This window comes from Trachinotus anak, unplaced genomic scaffold (genome assembly GCF_046630095.1).
Source record: "Trachinotus anak isolate AG129_WGS33_773 ecotype Australia unplaced genomic scaffold, CSIRO_AGI_Tana_v1 ptg000014l, whole genome shotgun sequence".
Lineage (NCBI taxonomy): Eukaryota > Metazoa > Chordata > Actinopteri > Carangiformes > Carangidae > Trachinotus > Trachinotus anak.
The window spans coordinates 3,667,622-3,691,362 of record NW_027273865.1 but is presented as its reverse complement, the minus strand read 5'-3'; the positions used below and the strand labels follow the sequence as shown (position 1 = coordinate 3,691,362).

The window sequence follows — 23,741 nt, the reverse complement described above, 5'->3', positions numbered from 1 at the left end:
TCAATTTTTGCTTTATACCTAGAGACCTGATGTCTGATACATTTTTCAGTGGACTCTCTTGTTTACAAAGTTTGTTTTGTTTTTTTTCCCCCTAAGGGTTGAAGTTAAGAGTCTGTTAGTGGTTCCTGTGATAATGAGGTCCGTCTGCTGCTGTGGGCGTCCCCTGACTTGAAAAGGTTAAGCAGGAGCAGAGTTTCAGCTCAGTTAGGAGCGATTCACTGTCTCACTGCAACAGGTCAATGTTAGGATCCACAAAATTTCATAAGGATTTTTATTTGTCATAAAGGGAGTTGTCAGTTTGTGTGTCTCTCACAATTGCTGTTTTCATCATCTGTTTTGTGTCATTACACTGAATTCTGTGTGAGGAGGATCATGATCAATTCTACACAGGTTTCATATTTCACACTTTCTGCATATTTTCACAGTGGGGTTCTCAAATACTTGTTTTTCATGATTGTCATGTCTTTGTATCTTCTAATTATCTGTGGCAATGTTTTGCTGATTGTGGTTATCTGTATGAACAGGAGCTTACATGAACCCATGTACCTGTTTCTGTGCAGCCTGTTTGTAAATGAACTGTATGGTAGTACAGGGTTGTTTCCATTCCTGCTGGTTCAGATCCTCTCTGACATTCATACTGTTTCTGTGCCTTTTTGTTTCCTGCAGATTTTCTGTGTGTACTCTTATGCCTGTGTGGAATTTTTCAACTTATCCATCATGTCTTATGACAGATACCTCGCTATCTGTTATCCTCTACAATATAACACACGCATGACACACAGCAGGATTAGAGTACTTATTGCTCTAACATGGTTATATGCTTCTATTTTATGTCTGGTTCCAATATCACTAATTGTCCCTTTACAGCTGTGTGGGAACATTATCAACAAAGTTTACTGTGACAACTATTATATTGTTAAACTGGCCTGCTCTGACACAACAGTCAACAACATCTATGGACTTGTTGTCACGTCTCTTACAATCTTATGTGCTGTAACTTTAATTCTTTACACTTATATAAGGATCTTTAAAGTATGTTTCTCTGGTTCTAAGCAAACCAGACAGAAAGCTGTCAGTACCTGCACACCTCACCTTGCTTCTCTGCTCAACTTTTCTTTTGGGGCCAGCTTTGAAATATTACAGAGCAGGTTTAATATGAACAGTGCACCAAATATGTTGCGCATCTTTTTATCATTATACTGGCTTACCTGCCAGCCGCTCTTCAGCCCCTTACTGTATGGTCTGAAACTGTCAAGTATCCGTGTCATTTGTAAAAATCTGATTTTTTCTTCATCATAGACCTCAGTCACAGTCACCCAGAGATTTGCTGATTTTAATATTTTTGTGCTTTATAAACACATCCATTCATTTTTCAAGAGATGGAGAATAACAGGAAATTTCTTGTGTCCTATTGAAACTGTTTTGCTTATGTTAATACAGGGAACATTAAGATTGACATCATGTCATTAGCAGTAATACTTATATGTAACAGTTTTTGACAGCAGAATGAAAAATGTCATGTGAACATATTTAGTAGTCGAATGGAAAACTTAAGTCATTGTTAATTAGCAGGAGGCACATGTGGTTGTTTGTATGATTGTTTATTTGCTTTGAAAGAAACTACTTTTATTCAATAAAAATTTAATGTCTTTTAACCCATGTACCTGTTTCTGTGCAGCCTGTTTGTAAATGAACTGTATGGTAGTACAGCGTTGTTTCCATTCCTGCTGGTTCAGATCCTCTCTGACATTCACACTGTTTCTGTGCCTTTTTGTTTCCTGCAGATGTATTGTGTTCATTCTTATAGTGGTGTAGAATTTTTCAATTTAGCTGTCATGTATTATGACAGATACCTCACTATCTGTTACCCTCTACAATGTAATACAAATATGACATTTAATAAGGTTGCCATTGTTAATAGCATGGTTATTTCCTTTGTTTGCATGTTTTGTCATATTCTTTAGTTCCTCTTTAGAGTTGTGTAGGTACGTTATTAATAAAGTGTACTGTGATCACTACTCCATTATTAAGCTGGCTTGCTTCAACGCCAGTGTAATTAAAATATGTGGGCTCATTGCCACTTTTGGCACAATCACTTGTCCATTAATTTTGACCCTTTACACCTACATTAAGATTCTTAAAGTGTGTTTTTCTGGTTTTCAACAAACCAGACAGAAAGCTGTCAGTACCTGCACACCTCAACTTGCTTCTCTGTTCAACTTTTCTTTTGGGGCCAGCTTTGAAATATTACAGAGCAGGTTTACTATGAACAGTCTACCCAACAAGCTGCACATTTTTTTATCATTATACTTTCTTACATGCCCACCACTTTTCAACCCTGTTATGTATGGTCTGAAACTGTCTAAAATTCACGTCACATGTAAAATGTAAAAACCTGCCAAAGTTCTTAAAACCTCCTCTGTGGTAGTTTCTGCATGTTGTCCTGTCCTGGCTGTTAATAAAAGACATTTGCTCAGTTTTGTTTTTGTAAACAGAGACACGACTTCCTCGTATTAATGACATGGCTGTTGTAGTATCTGAAGTTCCCTATGGTATGTGCTAAAGGTCAAAAGGTCTAGACACCTGTCTGTCGTGTGCTTGCCGGAGGCTAGGCTCTGTCATTTCCTGGCGTCCGTCGCTTCCGCCCCTCTGGTAGCAGGTGAGCTGTTGGCCACGGCTGCACTTCTCTCCACGTAGTCCCATCCAATGCTAATTTTAGTTATTTTGGTTATAGAGGCTCGCTTGGGTGTTGCTGCTGGCTGCATGCTGCTCACCGTTGCTCACCGCTTCTTACCGCTCTGTACGTCGCTCACTGTCAGTAGGTGAACTTTCTGTCTCACGTGCCTTCCCCTGTGGCGTTGCACCTGTAGCGACCTGTGTTTGTTTACAGGTCACTCGTGTATAGCGCCGACCCTCCACTCCATGCCGTGTGGGCCGGGACTGCCTGACCGGGTAAGGATGTCCATGCTCAGCGCCGGCTAATTTACCACTGAACCACTGCTGCTTTGTCTCGCTGGAGCTTCCTGGCGGTCAGACACCGCTTGCTGCAGACTGACTGCTGCCTATTACTACTTCGCTGTTTGCCTGAGCGCCCACTGTCGCCACGGCCGACTCGGCCCCTGTTCGCCTTGCCTGGCTTTGACCGTTTGGTTGGCTGGGTGTCTCTGGTGCTGCCTGTTGCTGCCTGGGCGTACCTGTGGCTCGGCAACGCTGTCGCTTTTGTTCATCCAGCCACTTCTTAAAGTGTGTGTGTGTGTGTGTGTGTGTGTGTGTATACAGTGTGGGAATTTATTTTAATTTTGTTTTCTGTCATCTTGTGTTTGTTTAATTGTTGGTTGATGTATGTATGTATGTATTATTAAATTTTCTTTTCTTTTGTAACCCCTATAGTTGATAGATTCTAAGTTTATTTGTGGTTATTTCTTTTGGGGTATTGTGGGTTGTAATTTGTGATCTTGTATAGTTTGAGTAAGCAAATTGGTTTGCTATTGTGTCTTTATTATAGATTTTGTACATTTAGGTTCTTTATTCATTTCTTTTCTTTTTTGCTATTAGTCATTATTTTGTTTTCTTCCGTTCCTAAACTGTCTCTCTCTGGTCTCCCCCCCTTCAGCTGCTGAGCCTACAGTGGTGGATTGGTGTCCGGTGGTGGTGCCCCTCTTTTGTGCTGTGTCTCCACTGGTTTGAGTTTTTCACTTTATTCTTACTTTGTTGCACGTGTGGTGTTCCTGGTATCCCCTTTTTGTTGACCCATCCGTCACTGGTAGACCTCAGCCCTGATTGGCCCCCTTTTTAACTTCCCCCGTGAATGATTTCATTTAAACCAGAGTTTTAAACCAGTTGATTGTGACTAATAAAATCAGATTTTGTACTTTTGAACTGCCGTCTCTGCCTCGCTTTGTTAGCAGACCTGAGTGCCTCCTCGTGAGTTAGTTCACTAAAGTCCCTGGGTGAAATTCCCAGGATGGCGTTGTCTGGCAACCATTATTTAATTAACACTACTCTAACATTTAAACTAACTAATCCACCTCCTCGTGCTGCCACACTGACACGGCATGAATCCACCTGTAAATCGCAGACAGAAGCTCAGTGATTTGCTGAGTATTCAGCATCTCAAGGTGAATCTCATCCACCACTGACACCTTGCCACAGCAGAGAAACATGGTTCTCTCACCATCCAACAGAATCCATATTCTGACTCAGCAGTTTACACCTGCTGAAAACACTGTGGTCTAAGGTGGGTTGTCTGAGGATTTTCTATGGCCACTTTGAGTATGACTGATAGTCCTTTCCCATGATCTCTTGCACCTCTGTCATGGCAACCAAGATTCTTTCTGTAGCATGATGGTTTCCCTCACCATTTTTGTCCATGGGTTGGCACTTTCTGTGCCACCACAACTTTCTGGTTGCAACTACCTCTGCAGTTGAGGCTTTGAATAAGGCCAACTCTGACATGTCCCCAGCCTCTTCTGAGTTCAGGAGAACCTTTCCAATGTTTGGAGTTGAAAATCTTGTTTTCCAGTTCACCCTCATTACAAATTTGGATTTACCATGTGTGTTTAGCAGCAACCAAATCCAACTCACCACTGGTGGTCATCGATTGCTCATCTAGATTGTCCAAAACATTTAGCTCAAGATCTGATGACACATCCAGAAAGTTGATCATTGACCTTTGGCCTGAAGAGTGATGGTAAAAGGTGCACTTATGAACCACCTTATCTTCAAATGTGGTGTTCTTACAGATAATGTATGACTTGCCCTTTTGGCTGTGGTCTTCCTTCATGCAGTTAGCACATTATCTCCTGGTCTGTGTGGCTTTTCCTCTGGGTGCTCCCACGATTCCTTCACAAACCATCAACATTTATGTTGGGTTTGATAATGGACTGAGGACTGAGGGCATGAATGGTTGTTGGCCTATATGTGTCAGCCTTGTGATTGACTTGTCCAGAATGTACCCAACTTATCGGCCAGTGTATGCTGTGATAGGCCGCTGCCCCTGACAACCCTGAACAGGATAAGCAGGTGTAGATCAATGGATAGATAATAGCAACAAAAGTGCATGGAAACCATTCCTGTTGATGCTTCCCAAACTGTCCCTTGAAAAGTCTAAAAGAAGGAGTTCTACAAAGTTTACTTTTTGCTGACATTAAAGACAATAACCAATTAGTGACACCTTCCATAATGAGGACATGCTGCTGTTGTGAGGTGTCCTCTCTCTTGAAGAGTTTAAAAGAAGTAGAAGTCCAGTATCAGCTCAGTTGGGAGGGGGTCACAGGATGAGTAAAGCAGGACAATAGGTGAATGCTCACTTTCATTAAATGTTGCAAATGTTTGATTTGCAATTTCTAACCTAAGCATTATATTGTCTTTGAAAAGAAAATGGTTCATTCGGGGATATTTCTTAAAACTGTTTCCATGATAATGAAACTGTTCAGTATTACTACAATGTCCTATGTCCATGTGTGTTTGATGTTAAAGTTACACATTGTGCCACCCTAGTCCAAGTTTAAACTAGTTAAGTTTTTGCAAATCTATAACAAAAGGTAACCTTATTGGTTGTTGGTGTGCACAACAGATGATCATGATCAACTCCACACAGGTTTCATATTTCACACTTGCTGCCTACTTTGACACTGGTGTTTTAAAATACTTATATTTTATGATTATGATGTCTTTATATGTTTTTATAGTCTGCGCCAATGTTTTGCTGATTGTGGTTATCTGTATGAACAGGAGCTTACATGAACCCATGTACCTGTTTCTGTGCAGCCTGTTTGTAAATGAACTGTATGGTAGTACAGGGTTGTTTCCATTCCTGTTGGTTCAGATCCTCTCTGACATTCACACAGTTTCTGCTTCTTTCTGCTTCCTGCAGATTTATTGTGTTCATTCTTATGGAGCTGTTGAATATTTAAACTTAGCCGTCATGTCTTATGACAGATACCTCGCTATCTGTTACCCTCTACAATATAACACACGTATGACATCTAATAAGATTGCCATGCTTATTGCTGTAACATGGTTATATCCTTGTTTTGCAATGGTTGTTTTGTTATCATTGACTTCACCTTTACAGCTGTGTAGGAACATCATTTACAAAGTTTACTGTGATACCCACTCTGTTGTTAAGCTGGGATGCCCCAGCACAAGTGAAATTAACCTTTATGGACTCATTGCAACTTTTAGCACGATCTTTGGTGCTTTACTTTTAATCCTTTACACCTACATGAAGATTCTTAAAGTGTGTTTTTCTGGTTCTCAACAGACCAGACAGAAAGCTATCAGTACCTGCACACCTCACCTTGCTTCTCTGCTCAACTTTTCTTTCGGCGCCAGCTTTGAAATTTTACAGAGCAGGTTTAATATGAGTAGTGTACCAAATATGTTGCGAATATTTTTATCATTGTATTTTCTTACATGCCCACCACTCTTCAATCCTGTATTATATGGCCTGAAGATGTCCAAAATCCGTGTCATATGTAAGAGTCTGATATCAAATGTAGACTATTAAAATTAAGTTGTCCAAAATGTTTTCTTACTTGCCTTTAATCAGACCACTGTAATATTTTGATGTAGAACTGACCAATAAAGTACATTAACTCAACTTTTCCACCTGTTTCTCCTCTGTGCATACAGAAAACTGTTTTAGAAACACTGGTGTGCATCATGTCATCTCAGATTGAGAAATGAGATTAATGTATTTGGTTGTATACAAGCAGACAGCAGATAAACACATTCACTATTGTACATACATATCTATATTTACATATTAAATTATGTTTACTACATTAATGATACATAGCTCTACTTTAGTATCTCAGACTGTTAACAAATTATTAAATCCATTTAACTTTCTTTGTCTCTGAACTCATTTTCTGCACAATATGCTGCATACATATTTGCACAAATGGATCAACTAAGCCAGGGGTGTAAAAACTGGAAATGTTAAAAAAAAAAAAAAATCACATACAATACAGATAGATTTTACTCAGTGCCATAATATTAGTCCTTACAGTAAATCAATAGTTCAATAGGCTATCAATAATCAGTAACACAGCAAGCCTTATTTCCACATCTTCAAAGGCACAGAACTTTTTTATTTTCTCAGGGATACTCTGGGGGGTGATAAGAAAAAAAAAAACAAACAATCATAAATACAAAAATCAATTCCAAATGAAAATAATTAAATTTGAAAACATTAAAGTTTAAAATATTTAAGAGCATATTTCTAAACTGTCTCAATGTAGGTTATTCCATGGGTCTTGATCACAAAATCTAAAAGATAACAAAATCTACAACTTATACAGGTCCTCAATAAGCTCATCAATAACACAGCAATCCTTTGTTCAAAGTTAGTTGAGCCTCAAAATGGCTGCCCGGAGTCCTTTGCTTATTTTGACCATAAAAAGGTCAGAAAATGTCCTGTGAGTAAGTGCTTTTGTCCATGTCTCCAGAATACTTGGAACTTTCAATATCTGGCAGTTATTTTCAATTTACTGCATGGTCTAACACTGCAATAAGAGTTTAAATGAAGGGACAACACAAAGAGGGAACTTGATTTTAGAGTTTTAATAAAGAAAAAACACTGAAACTGTACATGAATAACAGGTTTTCTGAAATCTGAAAAGTATAGAACTATTTACAATATTATTTGTGAACTTACAATAAACCTGTAGTGCAAAACAGACCATGAAAAAAATAAAACTATATACAGGGGTTGTTTCCCCACACAGGGCAATTGCTCCTCTCCGGCTGCAGACTCAAACACCTTGGTGGTGCTGCCAGTAGCAGTTTCTCTCTGGCTGCAGACACAGGCACACATCACCTTCCTGAATTTTTTTTCCTGAAAAAAATTCCTTGTACGTGAAAACATACTTGGCAATAAACCTGATTCTGATTCTGACACTTCCAGGGAGTGCTCCTTTTACGGAGCTTGCAGCGCCGTCGCCCCATGCTGGCTCTGTCAGACTTTGTGTGGCCCATATTGAGAGGGGGTTGGACACCTGGGGTGCGTTTGGGGTTGAACCTCCGTGGCTGAGGGACTCCATCATCAGGCTCTGCCTCGGTTTTCCACCTTCGATGACGCGGTGAGCGGCTACGGTCCCTAACACCATCACCGGAGCCTCCAGCATCCCCACGGCCTCTCCCTCTACGGCCCTGAATATGACCTCTGATGGATAGATAGATAGATATAACTTTATTCATCCCCGTGACTAAAAAAGTCACCACGCAATACAAGCGTCGATTTACACATACAATAACGTAAGGAAAGTAAAAACTAGATAGAGAAAAGTTAGAGAGAGTTTCATTCGTTCAGTAATTCAACTCGTCTAACGTTACCTTTCTCCGCCAGAAGTTGCTCCTTCGGTTGCTCCTTCGTCCTCAAACCCATCTGTGACCGTCCACGGAGGTTTTGTTGCGCAGGAAGGCCGTTTTGCTAACATTTTCCATCAGTAATGTGCTGTATTTCTCCACTCTGCTGTCTCTGTATTCGGGGCACTTTCCCAGTTTCATGGCAGGAGCGGGAGTGAAATTACCATACTGACATCTATATGCCTATAAAGCGCAAGGTCTTAGCTTTCAGAAACTGCTGGAATTTTTCCGATCGCTCAAACCGTTACAGTGTTATGGTAATCCAAAGTGCGCCTGCACAAATGTGTCGCCGACGACACATTCGGTTTTAAAGGGTTAAAGTGCACTGAACTGTTATAACTGAAAAATCTAACATGAAATGAGAAACTTTCAGAACACCACAAATAACAACATTAATTAAAGTCATATTCACCAATTAAAAAATAATAGATCAAGCCCACTATGTACACACATGTACGTGGACCCAAACAAGTTCAACATTTTCTTGGCAAGTGCCTGCATTTCAGAAAACTTGTTTTTATGCAGCTGCCAATAAAAGTTCAGAAGAGAGAACTGGTGATGCTGCCTCTGCAACTCATCATGGCACTGCAGCTCATTGAGTTCCAGCTGCAGGTGATGAGGGCATCATCAGAACCCACAAAGAAGGGAGATGAGAAAAGGAGCACGTCTTTCTCAACGATGGCAAAAGCTAAAAATCAGTTGTTAAACTCTGCAGAGAGAGATGCAATTTCTGTTGCATATTTTGTGAAACAATGTTTTCCCGGAAAACTGTCCAGTAGCTCTCAAAGTGTGGAGAAGTTTAAGGTGTTTTAAGTGTCAAGGCCTTGATATGTGTGTATAGTTGGCTGATCGATGCATCTTTCCTTTGAAGACTGATGTTTAGTGCATTCAAATGCTTTGACTGTCCCTTTTCAACCACGAGAGAGAGTCTGCCAACCTGTGACTCTTTCGTGAGAGATGTTTTTTTCTCTCGGGGGAAGGAAAAACGATGTGAGGTGGCTTAGACCTGCGACTGAGCCATCTCACATCATTGTGGTAAATCACATCTCCATATTCTGCCTCAATGTCCAGGATAAACTTCTGAACCTGGCGTGGTATAGCGTAGCAGTGAAATTGATAGTTTTCTACTATCTTACTATCAGTTTCACAACATGTTCAAATTTCAGACATGTAGTGCACAGGACCTGTTGGTAAAATACTTACTTAAGTTTAACAGCAGCCTGCCCCCCAGCTTGCTGGCTTTATTGCATATCAGCGAGGCTAATGCACTTCATTCACCAACCACTGCAGGAGCACATCTGTAACTCTGTAACTATCCCACTCAGTTTCCTCCATGGCAGTTCATGTCATCAACTACTGAAGAGATGGACTGAAATAAATCCACTCCAGGGACTCCAGACTCCAGGGACTCTGAGGACTTTTCTTCAATTCTCCATATCACAGTGTTGTAAACAAGGCAAACACTCCTGCTTCTTTTAAGTGAAAATGTTATCAACCCTCCTCAGTACAGTGTTTCAGAAATTCAGCAAAACTCAGCAAAAGGCCTCCCGTGTCTCGCAATGAGTATCACCACTTCATACCTAGCCTTGGTACTATTTGCCTGTGTGAAAAGCTGCTGCTGGGAGGCAAGGCTAGCTTCAAAGTGTTTCACTTTCTCCACCCATTCACTGCAGGACAGTCGCTGGTATGGTATGTGCTGAGTCTTGTAATGCCTCTTCACATTGAACTCTTTCACAATAGTGACGGTCTCTTGGGTAATAAGACAAATGCAACAGTTTTGGCTAGGCTTCCCACCACTCCTGAAAGCGGCAGCCCTCGCCATTGACTTTACGCTTCTTTGCTGTGGCCATGACCGCTACCTAGCAGCAAATGCCTGTTGGCTGTTTACATTGTAGAGATGCCAACAAAGCCAGTCTGGTTTCCCAGCTGCTTGGCAACTGCACCCCCAATATACTGGGCCTCTCTTCCATTATGGCAAATACACTACTTTGATTACGTGTATCATTCTTACTGAAGGAGGAAGAACTAAACATAAGAAACACCAAGCATACAGAGCAGGAGAGAGGGAGGGAGGGAGAACAATCATTGACCACGAGGCTTCGTACTAACCACTATGACAAATTCTACATATCAAACAGAGAGAGTTAGACATAAATACCTGTGTAATAGAGTGGTCTTGTTGCCACCTTGTGGCTCTAACATGTAAAGGCATTATTGATTGTAAGTATTGAAACAAGTCGGTGTATGTTTGATTCGCTGCTACCAGTGTGCAGTCTGTAGCCTGAAGTCTGTAAGTAAAGACACATGTTGAGGTTCATCTCTCTTGCCTGATTATTCATGCCCCAGCCAGTATATCATAAATGGCAATGAGCATTGTAAAGCTCTCTAAACTCATTTTCTCCAAAGCAGTGTGGAGTATCTGGGACATTGCATTGACAAGGATAGCCTTAAAAAGTGGTTGACATAATAAATGCACCTAGGCCAAAAATGTCACAGAGCTGAAGTCCTTCATAGGCCTTCTAAACTACTACAGCCACTTCCTGGAAAACCACTCACTCACCCTCCACCATTCTTCAGCCTCTGCATAACCTGTTAAGAAAAGATGTTAAGTGGGTTTGGACTAATGAATGTGATAAGGCCTTTGAACATGCTAAGATACTGTTGTAGCAGAACAAGAACAAACAACTACGACACACGCCTGAAGATTGCATGTGATGCATCACCTTATGGAGTGGGTGCTGTGCTTTTACATGTCATGGTGAGGAACAACCTGTGGCTTTTGCATCAAGGACACTAACTGAGGCTGAAAGAAAGTATGCCCAAATTTAAAATGAGGCACTTTCTTGTTAAGAAATTGCACAAATATTTATATGGGAGAAAATTCACACTACTTAGAGATCACAAGCCATTTTTGGCTATACTGGGGCCAAAATCAGCAGTTCCAACTTTGGCAGCATTAAGGATGCAACGCTGGGCTCTCATTCTCATAGCATACAGCTATGACATTGAATACAGGAAATCAGCTGATCATGCAGACACTGATGCTTGTCACACCTTCACAGAGCTTTAGTGGAAAACACAGCAGAAGTGGGAAGTATCTGGAGGAACTTCCAGTGTGTACAAAAGACTTTGAGAGAGCCACTTTAAAAGATCCTGTACTGAGTAAGGTGTGGAGTTACACCATGAAGGGATGGCCTAGTTAGGCACAGAATGAAGCATTGAGGCCTTATTTCATACTTAGACAGGAGTTATCAGCTGAAGAAGGCAGTATTCTCTGGGACCAAAGAGTCACTATACCCCCAGTTTATTGACAGAGATGACTGGAAGACCTTCATCATGAGCATCCAGGTATCTGTTGCATGAAGTCTGTCAAGCTGTACAAAAAAATGCCAGCAGTGGCACTGCTACACCCTTTGAGATGGCCAGAAAGAGAGTGGCAAAGAATCCAGATTAATTTTGCTGAGAAAGATAAGCACTACTTTTGGTGGTCATCGATAGCCATTCAAAGTGGTTAGAAGTCTTTCCTATGCTCTCCATCACCTCTCACAACAAATTGGAAACATATTACATCATTTAGAGTAAAATAATATTTATAAAAACAAAATGAAATCATATGTTATGCTAACCTTATCCTGGTTAGTCCTTTGGTTATGTGTATGAATAATATTATGTCAGTTTTTTACCCAGAAACTGTTTTATCATTTTATTGGGAGGACATTTTGTCATTTTCCCGTCAAGCAACCATGTTGCTCAGATAACAAATGCATATGAAACAATGGCACAAATTTCATTTGTGTAGAAGTGTCAGTGTATACACAACACATAGCTGGACGAAAAAAAAAAAAACACAAAGTAAAAACCAAGCAAGTGAAGCTTGGCCATTTTAAAGCTATTTAAGATAGTAACGTTAAAGGTACTTCAAAATGTTCAAAAATAATAACATCACAGGTAATGTGAATAAAACTGGACCCAAATACGGAAAACAAACAGAGGCTAGCAGGATAAAGTAAATAGTGAATTGTGAACAATGAAAATGGTGTGGGGAAATATACTAAGAGGAGTCCAATCCTAAACTCAGAGTGCTGGAGGCAAGAGGTTTCAACTGGGATATGTGAAAGGTGGGGTGAATCTTCATTAAAAAAGTAGTTTGAGTTTGTCAGCTGAGGGGTCTTTGATAGAGTCATAATAGAGACATAGGGCCCAATATAATGGGGGGTGAACTTCTTAGACATGGTCTGAATTGGGATATTTCTGGAAGATAACCAAACTCTCTGACCTGGTTTGTATTTAGGAGCAGAAGTTTGATGGTGGTGAGCAAGTCGTTGGTTCCGGGCTGTGGTCTGTTGGAGCGATGACCAGGCCTCCTTCCTGATCTTATGGCAGAGGCAGAAATGAGCCTGGACTGAGAGGACTGCCCAATCCTCCTCCCCAGAAAACAAGGGGGAAGATAGCCAGGAGAACATTCAAAGGGTGACATACTGAGAGCCGTGTTGGAAGAGAGTTGTGGGTGTACTTGTTGCAAGGTAGGTGATTGCTCCAAGTAGATGGGTTCTGAGAGGCCACACACAGAAGAACTGCTCCCAGGTCCTGATGAACTTGCTCCATCTGACCATTGGTCTCTGGTTGGTAGCCAGAGGACAGGCTGGTGGTAGTCCCCAGAGACCAGCAGAAAGCCTCCCTGGGACCTCCTGGGAGATAAACTGAGGACCTCTGTCTGAGACTGTGTCCACATGAATACCAAGAAGCCTGAATACATGTTGTTTGAATAGGTTGGCAGTCTGGGTGGCTGTAGGAGTTTAAGCAGAGAAACTAAATGTTCAGACTTGGAAAATCAATCAACAATGGTAAGGATGACTGTGTTACCTTGTGATGGGGGAAGTCTGGTAACATAATCCACAAAAATATGGCTCCATGGCCTTATGGGAATAGGGAGAGGTTGAAGGAGACAGCAGCTGATGATGTTTGGAGGCTTAACTGTGGGCACAGATGGAGCAAGCACAGACATAATCCCAAGTGTCCTCCATACTTGGCCACCAAAAGGTGCTGATGGAGAATGGATAATGTCCAAGAAGCTTGTCCTTAAGCCCACTTAAGGACAAGAGTTTGAAGATCTGGGGGAACAAACAGACTGTTAGGTGGGCCCTCTCCCAGGCTGGGGTTGGCCTCTTTCACTCTTGACCTCCCAGGTGAGTGAAGCCATGTAGGAGGGAGGCAGAATGGACTCAGGCTCGACTGGGGATTCCTCAAGGTGATACTGGAGAAAGACGGCGTCAGCTTTTTGGTTTTTGGATCCTAGTCTATAGCTCAGGGTGAAGTTGAACCAACCAAAGAACAAGGCTCACTGCGCCTCAGTTAAGCCACTTGGCAGACTGCATGTAGGCCAAGTTGTTATGGTCAGTCCAAACCACCCAACGCTAGTTTGACAATAAGTAACTCTCAGTTACCCACATTGTAGTTTTGTTCTGCCTGAGAGATGTGTCTGGAGGAGAATGCACAGGGATGTAATTTCTGATCAAATACACTCTGAGACTTTTCAACATGCCTACTCCGCTGTCTGAAGCATCCACCTCTATCACTGACTGCTGGGAAGGGTCCAGGTGGATGAGGACTGGGGCTGAGGTAAACAGTACTTTCAGTTTGTTTAAAGCAGACATTGTCTCTGGAGATGGTTAGGCCAAATGGCATCACCAGGTACTTGAAGTGGCCCAAAGGGGTGTTAAAGGCGGTTTTCCATTCATCCCCCTCTCTGATGCCAACCAGGTGATAGGCGTTGTGAAGATCCAGCTTGGAACCGGGCTTCCTGGAGTGGCTCAAAAGCAGAATTGATGAGAGGCAGGGGACACTTGTTTTTGATGGTGATGTTATTCAAACCTCTAAAGTCTATACAGTGTTGGGATCGCAAGCCATGAGTTCTGAGAAGAACAATGGAGAGGCCTACAAGCCACTCCAAGGCCTGAGTGTCAAACCATGCGTCCTGAAGGGAACAATAGAGAGGCCCGCGTGCTTCTCCTGAGGCCTGACTCGAGCCATGCCTCGTGGGGAGAACAAAGGAGTGGACTACATTTCCCTCCAGGCTATGGGCCAAAACCACCCCCACAATTCACACCTAGGTGTAAAATTGGAGTTTGAAAGAAAACTCCGCAACGGCATTGGCTGAGGCCAGGCATTCCCAGCAGGGGTCCCCGGTGACGTCACTCAGGTAATAAAAGCTGCGCTGCGACCCTCCTCCTGCGCTTCATTCCCGTGCACCAGGTACAGTAGAGAGCTCCTCCAGCTCTCTCCGCGACTCGGCTGCTGAAAGGGAGCAATCTGCAACATCTGACCTTTTTCCAGAACTTCTTCAAGCCCAGGTCACAGTCTCCAACTCGCAGGCCGAGCGCACAGACCGCTGTGCTTCTCTTCTTTAGGATCCGACGTAGATCGCTGTGCAATCAGCTGATTTCACGTCCTGTGAGGACGAGCGCCGACTTTGTTAAAGATAAACAAAGTTCACCGTCTCTCATCTGTGATCTTCCCGCTGCCGCCGAGGAACTCATCACTGTCACCGCCAGGAGAGCGAGACACGACCCGCCGAGCTCCAGCCGAGGACCGAGCTCCAGCCGAGGACCGAGCTGTGGAGACCCAGAGACTTTCTGTTCTGACTCCGGAGGACCGGAGCCGCTCACAGTAAGAGGCTGATGTCTGGGCAGAGACACAGTTAGTGTAGCGTGTTGTATTGTTGGTTTATGACTTAAAAGTGCTGCAGATCCTGTTGTTTAGATCGGTCACTGTGATCAGCTTAATAAGCCAAATATCACTAGTTAAAGGACCAATATCCGACCAGACGAGCTCGGTTCTCTGGCTCCGGTATTGTGTGGTGATGTTGTGGTGATTATTAACTGTGGTGACGATCTCTTGTGGACTCTTTCCTCTCCTCACCTCTATTCTACCTCTTTCCTCCCAATCACACACCTCATCTACACCTCTCTCACATTCAGGCCCGAGAGTGTGGTCGCGTCATACACGTGCGGCTCAAGGCCCCTCCCCTTGTTCTCGTGTTCACGCCATTCACGCTCTGCGGCCAGCCGCCATCTTGGCTCTAGCGAGTACCTCACTCTGCCGCCATCTTGGTTCCTACTGACACGTCACTCACGTGACCTCGTCACATCCTCTCTCTCTCTCTCACACACACACACACACACACACACACACACACACACACACACACGGTTGTACATATGTGTTTTGCCTGTAATCATCTAGTTAGTAACCAATGTTTGTTTTAGTTATAGTTGAATTATAATCGGTTTAATATTAAGTAATGTTATTTTGAATAATTATTACTCTTATTAATAAATCCTGTTATAATTTTAACTCGTCGTTGTCTGTGATTATTGTGACTATATTTGTGATAACAGCTGGATTCACAACAGTCAGTGCTCGAATTTACCCTTCAACCAACCTTCTGAGACTGTATTTTGAGCCATCAATTTGGTCATTGGTCCCTGGTGACAGGGTGGTGCCCCGAGGTTACTACTTGTAGTAAACATTTATATATATATATTGGTGATTATCACTGATAATCATTAATATGATAAGCCAATAACCAAATTGCTCCTACCTGTGCCCCAACAACAGGGTCTTAATGTTTCGTCTTTCTTGTCCACAAAAAAGAACCCTGCACCAACAGGAGAGGATGGGGGCAGATGGTACCTGCAGCTAACTCTTCACAGATATACCTTTCCATAACCTCACACTCACGCAATGCACAATGGTATTGGTCTGTGAGGGGATAGTGGGAGAGACTTCTCTTTAGCGAAAGCAGCAGCTAAGTCATGGTACTCAGCAGGAACATTAGAGGAGGAGGATCTGTTTCAGAGAGTGAGGGAAATAAATCAGCTGGAGGAGGGGCTGAGACCAGACAATGACTGAGGCAGTAAATGCTCTAGCTCGCAATTTTACCAAGTGACCAATTGATTTGAGGGTTGTGAGTGCTTAACTAGGGGTTGTCTTGAACTACAGGTGTATGAGGTGAGTTGATCACAAAAAACTGAATAGATTCCCTATGCTTACCAGACAGAATGAGATGTACTGATTTAGTGATGGGTGTTACCTGGGCCAGCATTCTGCCGTTCAGAGCGCTCCTTGGGTAGCTAACTGGACCCAAATGCAAAAAACAGAGGCTAGCAGGATAAAGTGAACAGAGTTTATTGTGAAGGGTAAAAAGGGTGCGGGGAAATATACTAAGAGGAGTCCAAGTCTAAACAAATGCAAGGGAGGTGAGGGGCACTTGTGTTCTCAGAGACCAGCTGGAAATCCATATGGTGTCCAAGGCTGATGCGAAAGAAGTGGAGGTGTTCAGGTGAGTGCAAGCAGGAGACTGGAAGACAACGTGTCAAAGGAAGAGCATGCGAGCAGACAAGGAACGGCAAAGTGGGTGAGCATGGACCTGAGGCAGATGCAGAGTAAAATTACACTGAGGAAAGTTCTTTTCAGAAGCCATGATAAATACTACCAACAAAAAAAAGATAAGAATCTTGCAGGGAATGGTGAGAAGGTCCAGGGTATATATACAGGAGGTCTGATTGGAGTTGACTGGCAGGTGAATAGAAACAGTAGGTGTTTGGCATAAAGCAATCTTGGCGGAGTCAGCTGGTTGGTAGGAAACAGGGTCTGCTATAGCATGCTCTGACAGATATAGACACACACATAGACACTCAAGACAGACAACAGAGGGGAAAACAAAGGAGGAGGAAAACAAACTGGAAGTACAGTCTCAAACTGTGACAAATAAGTGATTAAAGTCAATAAGGTCAAGCCCTGGACCGGCCACGGCCCAGACATAAACGATTTTGTCAAGTGGTATGAGGAGTCCTACCTTCAACTGAATTTATCTAAGACAAAAGATATGATCATTGATTTCAGAAGACATGCCAACATATATGAAGTCATATTCATTTAAGGCCAGACAGTGGAATATGTACAATCTTACAAATGCCTTGGGATCCCAAGTGTCCTCCATACTTGGCCACCAAAAGGTGCTGATGGAGAATGGATAATGTCATTTGATAATGTCATTTTCACTTGGGACACAAAAGTGAACTTGTACTCCTTTTCAACATACACCAGGAGGCGCCTCACTGTCAGGGACAGCCCAATTGTTAGTCACCCTAATATAAATTAACTAATATATACCCCAGCCAGTTGCTAACAGACCCTCAAATAACGTTTTGGGCTCCTAGCATCTATTTTAGACCTAATTGGAATTAACCCGTAGTCATCAGGTGGAGGGGGCTTACCTTAAAGGGGTGTGAGAAACCAATCTGGGTTGGTGTGTGATGGGGGAATGCAAACTCTTGCTCTCTGTACTGACGTGGTTAGTGTTAGAGGAAGCATCAGAGAGACTCAGCTACATTTTTGAGCCTCAGTCAGACCCAGACTCTGAGTGTGTTGTGCACCAAAATCGGCAACTAAGAGACATATCAGAATGATTAGCATAGTTAGCATATTTTATTTGATATTGCTGTTTGTTAGTTTGTAATTGACAGTGGCTGACACAGTGTTAGTGGTTGTGCTAAAGCAAATGTTAGCTTGCTGTACTGACAAGGTTTCAGGTTTATTTTGCCCTGAATCCATTCTTATGAGACTGTCATTGGTTCACTGCAGTTCCATGGTGGAAATGCACAGCCATGGCATTGACTGCTTATTTGACTCACAATATGTCTTGTATTATATAAAAAACATCATATGGACGTTAACAAGGTTGAACAATTAATTTTCATCAAAGGGGGTCTTTAAGGTTAACAAAAAGCAGTCTCTATATGGTACAGAGTTACTAAAAGCTAGTCAAGTTGTCATCAGGAAGCTAAAAAGAAAAGAACCATGTCTTAGATTTTGCTTGCCCTTGAATAAAGAAAATAGAGGAACTAAGACAGCCAACATCTCATCTCGCTGCGCTGCAGGACTGAGCAGCTCAGGAAATCCTTTGTTCCCACTTCCATCAGACTGTTTAACACCTCAGCCAAAGGCAGTGACTTAGATCTAAACTGCATACATTATTGAGTTGCTGGACTACTATTTTAATTTTCCCCAAGGGACCAATAAAGTATCTATCTATCGATCTATCTAATCAAAATGTGAATAGAGTTCCTTCCAACTTAGTCACCAAGCTTCAAGTGCCTTGCCGTCACAGGTTTTGGTTCTGTCCAACCACACTCTCATGTGTGTGCCAGATCACATCATCCCTCATTGGCCAATAAAACCTACAACCCTGTGCACACACAGCTCTTGGTATCAACATCTTGAATGATACACCATTTACCGATCAGCTCCTCTTTGACATTAGATTTTGTTTGTATTGCCTTGGTTTCCTGGAATGTCGGAAGATGAAGATAGAGAGCTGCAATTGAAGGCGCTGATGCAGGAGCAAAATATAGTATGCTGGCAACTTAATATTCTTGTCATTTCTGAAACGTCTTAACCACAGAGTAGATAGTTCCAAAGCCAATAGTTCTAAGGTCTACTGAAAGTTTTTGTTCACGTTCATCTATGAAATAAATGTTTATTCAAAATATTCACCAAATGTAAAGGTTGAGCATTCTTACACACCTGATGGATCTTCATGTTGCCTCTAACTGTCTGCAGATCATCAACCAGGGATCTCTCAATGTCTGCTATGTCCTCATCTGTGACATTGAAGAGTGTTACAGATGACTTGACCTTTGACAGCTTCCATACAACTTGGCCCCATTCTGTATGTCTATTCTGCCATCCTCTTTACTGCTGCATACCATCCACAGGTCCCTTGCTGCAGCCTGCTTCAACATAATTCCATGTTGCTTGTTTAAATCCCATCTTGAAGGACTCTATGGAGAGAGCTCCTGCAGATGGTGCAGTACAGGTCTGAGATGTTCCCATGTGGCTGAAGGATCATCGTGGAGAGAGGATGACAGAGTGCAATATGAGGATTGCACTCCGTTGGTGTAGGCCACAAAAGTGTGTAGGCTCACCTGTTGATGAGAAAGTTCACTGCCTACATTTCACTTGCATATTTGGAGAGGTTGTGTTCTGCAAAATCGATATGCAGTAACACCTCATCCTCAGTAAGCGTACAAGACATGGACAGCATCAACCTTGCAGGTCTTCACTACACTTTGCTGGAATATTCTGTCTGTCATGAATTGTGCATTTTCATGTACCTTACAAAGGCATGTTTCCTTGTCTTTGACTGAGGGATGTACAACCCAAAAGGGTTTCCTCTTGCAAAACTCACTGTATGAGATTTTGATGTTTGGGTTCTCTGCTTTGAATTTCAGGCGTAGATTCTTAAGAGAATCTGAGAGTAGGCACTTCTGCATATTTTCTTTGAAAGCCTGACACAATGCCTCCTGTATTTTACAACTGAAGCCAATTGTTTCTTCAGCTTAGACTTTGTATCTGTGAGTTCTTGGTACATCTTGGATTGCCTCTTTTTAACCTTTTTACACCCCCTCTTTGGAGCACCTACCACATTTAGTGAGACACCAGCAAATTCTTGAGTAACATCTGGTAAGTCATAACCAGACTCATTCACAGGTAAGGCCTCTGGAGATAGTGGTGATCTGATTTTTGGCCTCTCCATCAGGCAAGATCAACACTATCTAGCAATCTATTAATTTACAAAGGGCTACAAATAACCACCTCATTTATCATCACTCCTGTCCTCTACTTTTAATACATCTCTCATATTAGTAAATACAAGTAAATACTAATCTTGGCAGGACAGCCTTCAGAAATCACACCCCATTTGGGAGGAATAACTTGAAATCGACACACTGGTACCAATAGGCCAAGTCTTAATGATTTGTTATAGTTGTTTCGCTTAATCTCTTTTCTAACTTGCACTTACAAGTGTTTAAGTCATCATCTCATTTTCTACCTGTTTGTGTATCTCATCAAATGCATATTTAAAAGCATTTAAATATACACTCTGAAACCTGTTTATATAAACACGTGTCCACTTGTTTGTAAGAATACATGTGACATACATGTATCTCTGAGGCTGAGCCTAACCATCCTGCAGATGAAGCTCATTTCAGCCACTCGTATCCTCACTCTTAGCCTTTCGGTTAATTGAGACCTTTGCCTTCTGGCTCAGCTCCCTCTTCACCACAATGGTCCAGTACAATGCCTGCTTTACTGCTGACGCTGCACCAATCTTTCTATCAGTCTCCTGCTCCATCCTACCCACACTCATGAACAAGACCCAAGATACTTAAACACCTTGACTTGGGGCAGAAACGTCATCCCAGAGCAATCCACCACTTTCCAGTAGAGACCCATGGCCTCAGACTTGGAGGTGCTGACTGTCATCCCCACTTTATCACACTTAGCTGCAAACTGCCCTAGCACATGCTGAAGGTTCCGTTCTGACAACAGCAACAGAATCACACCATCTGCGAATGGCAGGGAGGAAATTCTAAGGCTCCCAAACAAGACACACTCCTCCCCCCGGTGCGCCTTGAAATTCTGTCCATGAAAATCACAAACAGAATCAGTGACAATAGTGACACCCTGGCAGAGGCCAAAACCCACCAGGAATATTTTTTTGACTTTCTGTCAGGGATACACAATTTGAACTTTGGTTATACAGGGACCAGATAGGTCATAGCTATGGCCCTGGAACCCATGGTCCCACAGTGCCCCCCGCAAGATCCCCAGAGGGACACAGTCATTGGCCTTCTCCAAGTCCACAAAAAGCACATGTAGACTGGACATGCATGTAGACCCAAAACTCCATGAGACATTAAGGTGTGTCAACCAAGACAATCTAAAAGTATCTTAAGCATCTCACTCCACTCCTGGCGCCTTGCCACCTAGGAGCTTCTTGACCTCAGCAACCTCTGCCTCTGTCTAGACTCCTCCTCAGAGCACATGTCATGTGGGTTCAGGAGTTCCTCAAAGTGCTTCCCCTGGCCCTCAGTCCAAGTCAGCAGATCTCCTCCCCAGCTGAAAATTGGCTGGGCCAAGCCCTGCTTCCCCTTCTTGAGGCGTCAGATGGCTTGCCAGAACCTCCTTGAGGTCAACCAAAGTCCCTCTCCATTGCCTCCCCAAACTCCTCCCATGCCCGGGTTTTGGCGTTTTTTGGTGCTGCCATAGCCACGGCCACTTTGGCCTGCTGGTACCTGTCTGCTGCTTCAGGAGATCAGGTCAATCAGGCCTTAAAGGCCTCCTTCTTCAGCTTGACAGCTTCCCTCACCACAGTGTCCACCAGTGGGTTCCTGGATTGCCACCATGACTGACACCGATGGCCCTCTGGCCACAATTCCTTACAATCAAAATGATGATGGAGGCTTTTGATATGGCCCACTCAGATTTCACATCCCTTACCTCCTCTGGGATGTGTGAGAAGCTCTTCAGCTTCAGCCAGATGTTCCCAGTTCACCCTCACTTCTCATTTGAGTTTCGAGGTCTGTCTGGCCACCTCCACCCTCCATCAAATCCAACTCTCCACTAGGTGGTGATAAGTTCACAGCTCCACACCTCTCTTCACCCAAGTGTCCAAGACATGCAGTCTCAGATCAGACGATACATCTACAAAGTCAATCATTGATCTTAGGCCTAAGGTGTTCTGGTACCAAGTACAATCATCAACCACCTTATGCTCAAACATGGTGTTTGTAATGGCCCATTCACCACTAGCGCAAAAGTCCAACAACAAAACTCCACTTGGGTTCACATCACATAGGCAGTTCCTCCTAATCATCCTCCTCTAGGTTTCCCCATCATTGTCCACATGAGCATCAAAGTCCCCCAGAAGAAGTATGGAATGCACAGTTGGTACCCCTTCCAGGACCTCATCCACTGACTCCTAGAAGGCCGGATACTCTGAACTGCTGTTAGGTGCATAAGCACAGACAAGAGTCAGAACCTTTCTGTTGGTGACTTCCAGATGCATAGGAGACTCTTTCATTCTCCAGGGAGAACCCCAACACAGCAGTGCTCAGCTGGGGGCTCGTGAGTATCACCACATCCACCCGGCACCTCTCACCAGGGCAACACTGGGAAAGTCCAGAATCCAGCCCCTCTTTAGAAGTTTGGTTCCAGAGCCAGTGCTGTGTAGGTAGTTGAGCCCAAACTATATCTAGCTGGTATCACTCAATCTCCCAAACTAACTCCAGCTCCTTTCCCACTCGACTCTATGTCTTTCCAACAGGTGGTGGGCACTCCATGTAATTTTTTTTTTACCAGAAATTAAGAAATTACTAGACTGTCAGTAGACACTTGCCAGCAAGCTCCCATACCAGGGCTGGCTTCAGCCTTCAACTTTGGCACCAAAGTTTTCTATTTTTTTCTATTTTGATGTCACCGTTCTGCTGTGGGTGTCCCTTTAAAAATCGAAGAGAAGTCGAAGCAGAGTTTCAGCTCAGTTAGAAGGGACTTGCAGTAAGACTAGAGCAGGATAATAGCTGAATGCTCCAATTTACAAAATGTCACAAACATTGCAGTGACTTTGACATGACAGTGATCCATTTAGAGATGCTTTTTACAACTGTTTCCATAATAATGAATGTATTAAGCATTTGTATTTTTGTTTATGTGTGCCTTTTGTTTAAATTGAAAATTGTGCCAAAAAATTCAGAATTGAATGTAGTTAAATTTTTAAGAAATGTATAACAATCATTGTTTTGTGTGCACAGTAAAATTGTTGTGAACCTATTGAAGGATCATGATAAACTCTCAGGTAGGAGGAGGTCGCAGTATGAATGCAGCAGGATCTCATATTAATGTTAGAATTTACACAATGTCAGAAACATTTTTTGACATTTTTAACGTAGGTATTACATTGACTCTAAATAAGGGAATGGTAATTTTGGAGAATTTGTTCTGTTTCTATGAGGCCTAATTCCTGCACTGAACTAGACTGAACACAGCTTGTGTGTTAATGCACTGAGTTTAAAAACTGTAAATTTTATATTTAAAGTAGTTTGATTTCTACAAATCTGTTAACGAAATCTCGTGAACTTGTGAACCAAACAGATCATCACAATGAACTCTTCACAGGTTTCTTATTTCACACTTGCTGCCTATTTTCATACTGGAATTTTGAAATATTTTTATTTCATTATTGTCCTGTCTTTATACATTTTTATTATCAGCATAAACATTTTGCTGATTGCGGTTATCTGTATGAACAGGAGCTTACATGAACCCATGTACCCGTTTTTGTGCAGCCTGTTTGTAAATGAACTGTATGGTAGTACAGGGTTGTTTCCATTCCTGCTGGTTCAGAGTGTCTCTGACGTTTCTGCTTCAATTTGTTTCCTGCAGATTTTATGTGTACACTCTTATGGTGGTATGGAATATTTAAATTTAGCCATCATGTCTTATGATACATACCTCGCTATCTG

General features: G+C 42.6%; 2 protein-coding genes and 1 pseudogene across 2 annotated transcripts; all 3 read left to right on the top strand.

Annotated features, from left to right (window-relative positions):
• Positions 1-363: 363 nt before the first annotated feature.
• On the top strand, positions 364-1,299 carry LOC139632067 (olfactory receptor 6E1-like). Its single transcript, XM_071496809.1, has one exon. The coding sequence runs from the start codon at positions 373-375 to the stop codon at positions 1,297-1,299; it is 927 nt and encodes a 308-aa protein (XP_071352910.1). The 5' UTR covers positions 364-372.
• Positions 1,300-1,654: 355 nt separating this feature from the next.
• LOC139632069 (olfactory receptor 52D1-like) lies at positions 1,655-2,573 on the top strand (annotated as a pseudogene).
• A 30-nt stretch (positions 2,574-2,603) lies between these two features.
• On the top strand, positions 2,604-7,601 carry LOC139632065 (olfactory receptor 6N1-like). The gene is made up of 2 exons (XM_071496807.1): positions 2,604-2,952; positions 3,614-7,601. Exon 2 carries the CDS (start codon positions 5,576-5,578, stop codon positions 6,509-6,511), a length of 936 nt encoding a protein of 311 aa, XP_071352908.1. The 5' UTR covers positions 2,604-2,952; positions 3,614-5,575; the 3' UTR covers positions 6,512-7,601.
• The last annotated feature ends 16,140 nt before the right edge of the window (positions 7,602-23,741 follow it).

Excerpts from the sequence above, each read along its gene's own strand:
- LOC139632067 (XM_071496809.1), top strand. The coding sequence starts at position 373 with ATGATCAATTCTACACAGGTTTCATATTTCACACTTTCTGCATATTTT.
- LOC139632065 (XM_071496807.1), top strand. The coding sequence starts at position 5,576 with ATGATCATGATCAACTCCACACAGGTTTCATATTTCACACTTGCTGCC.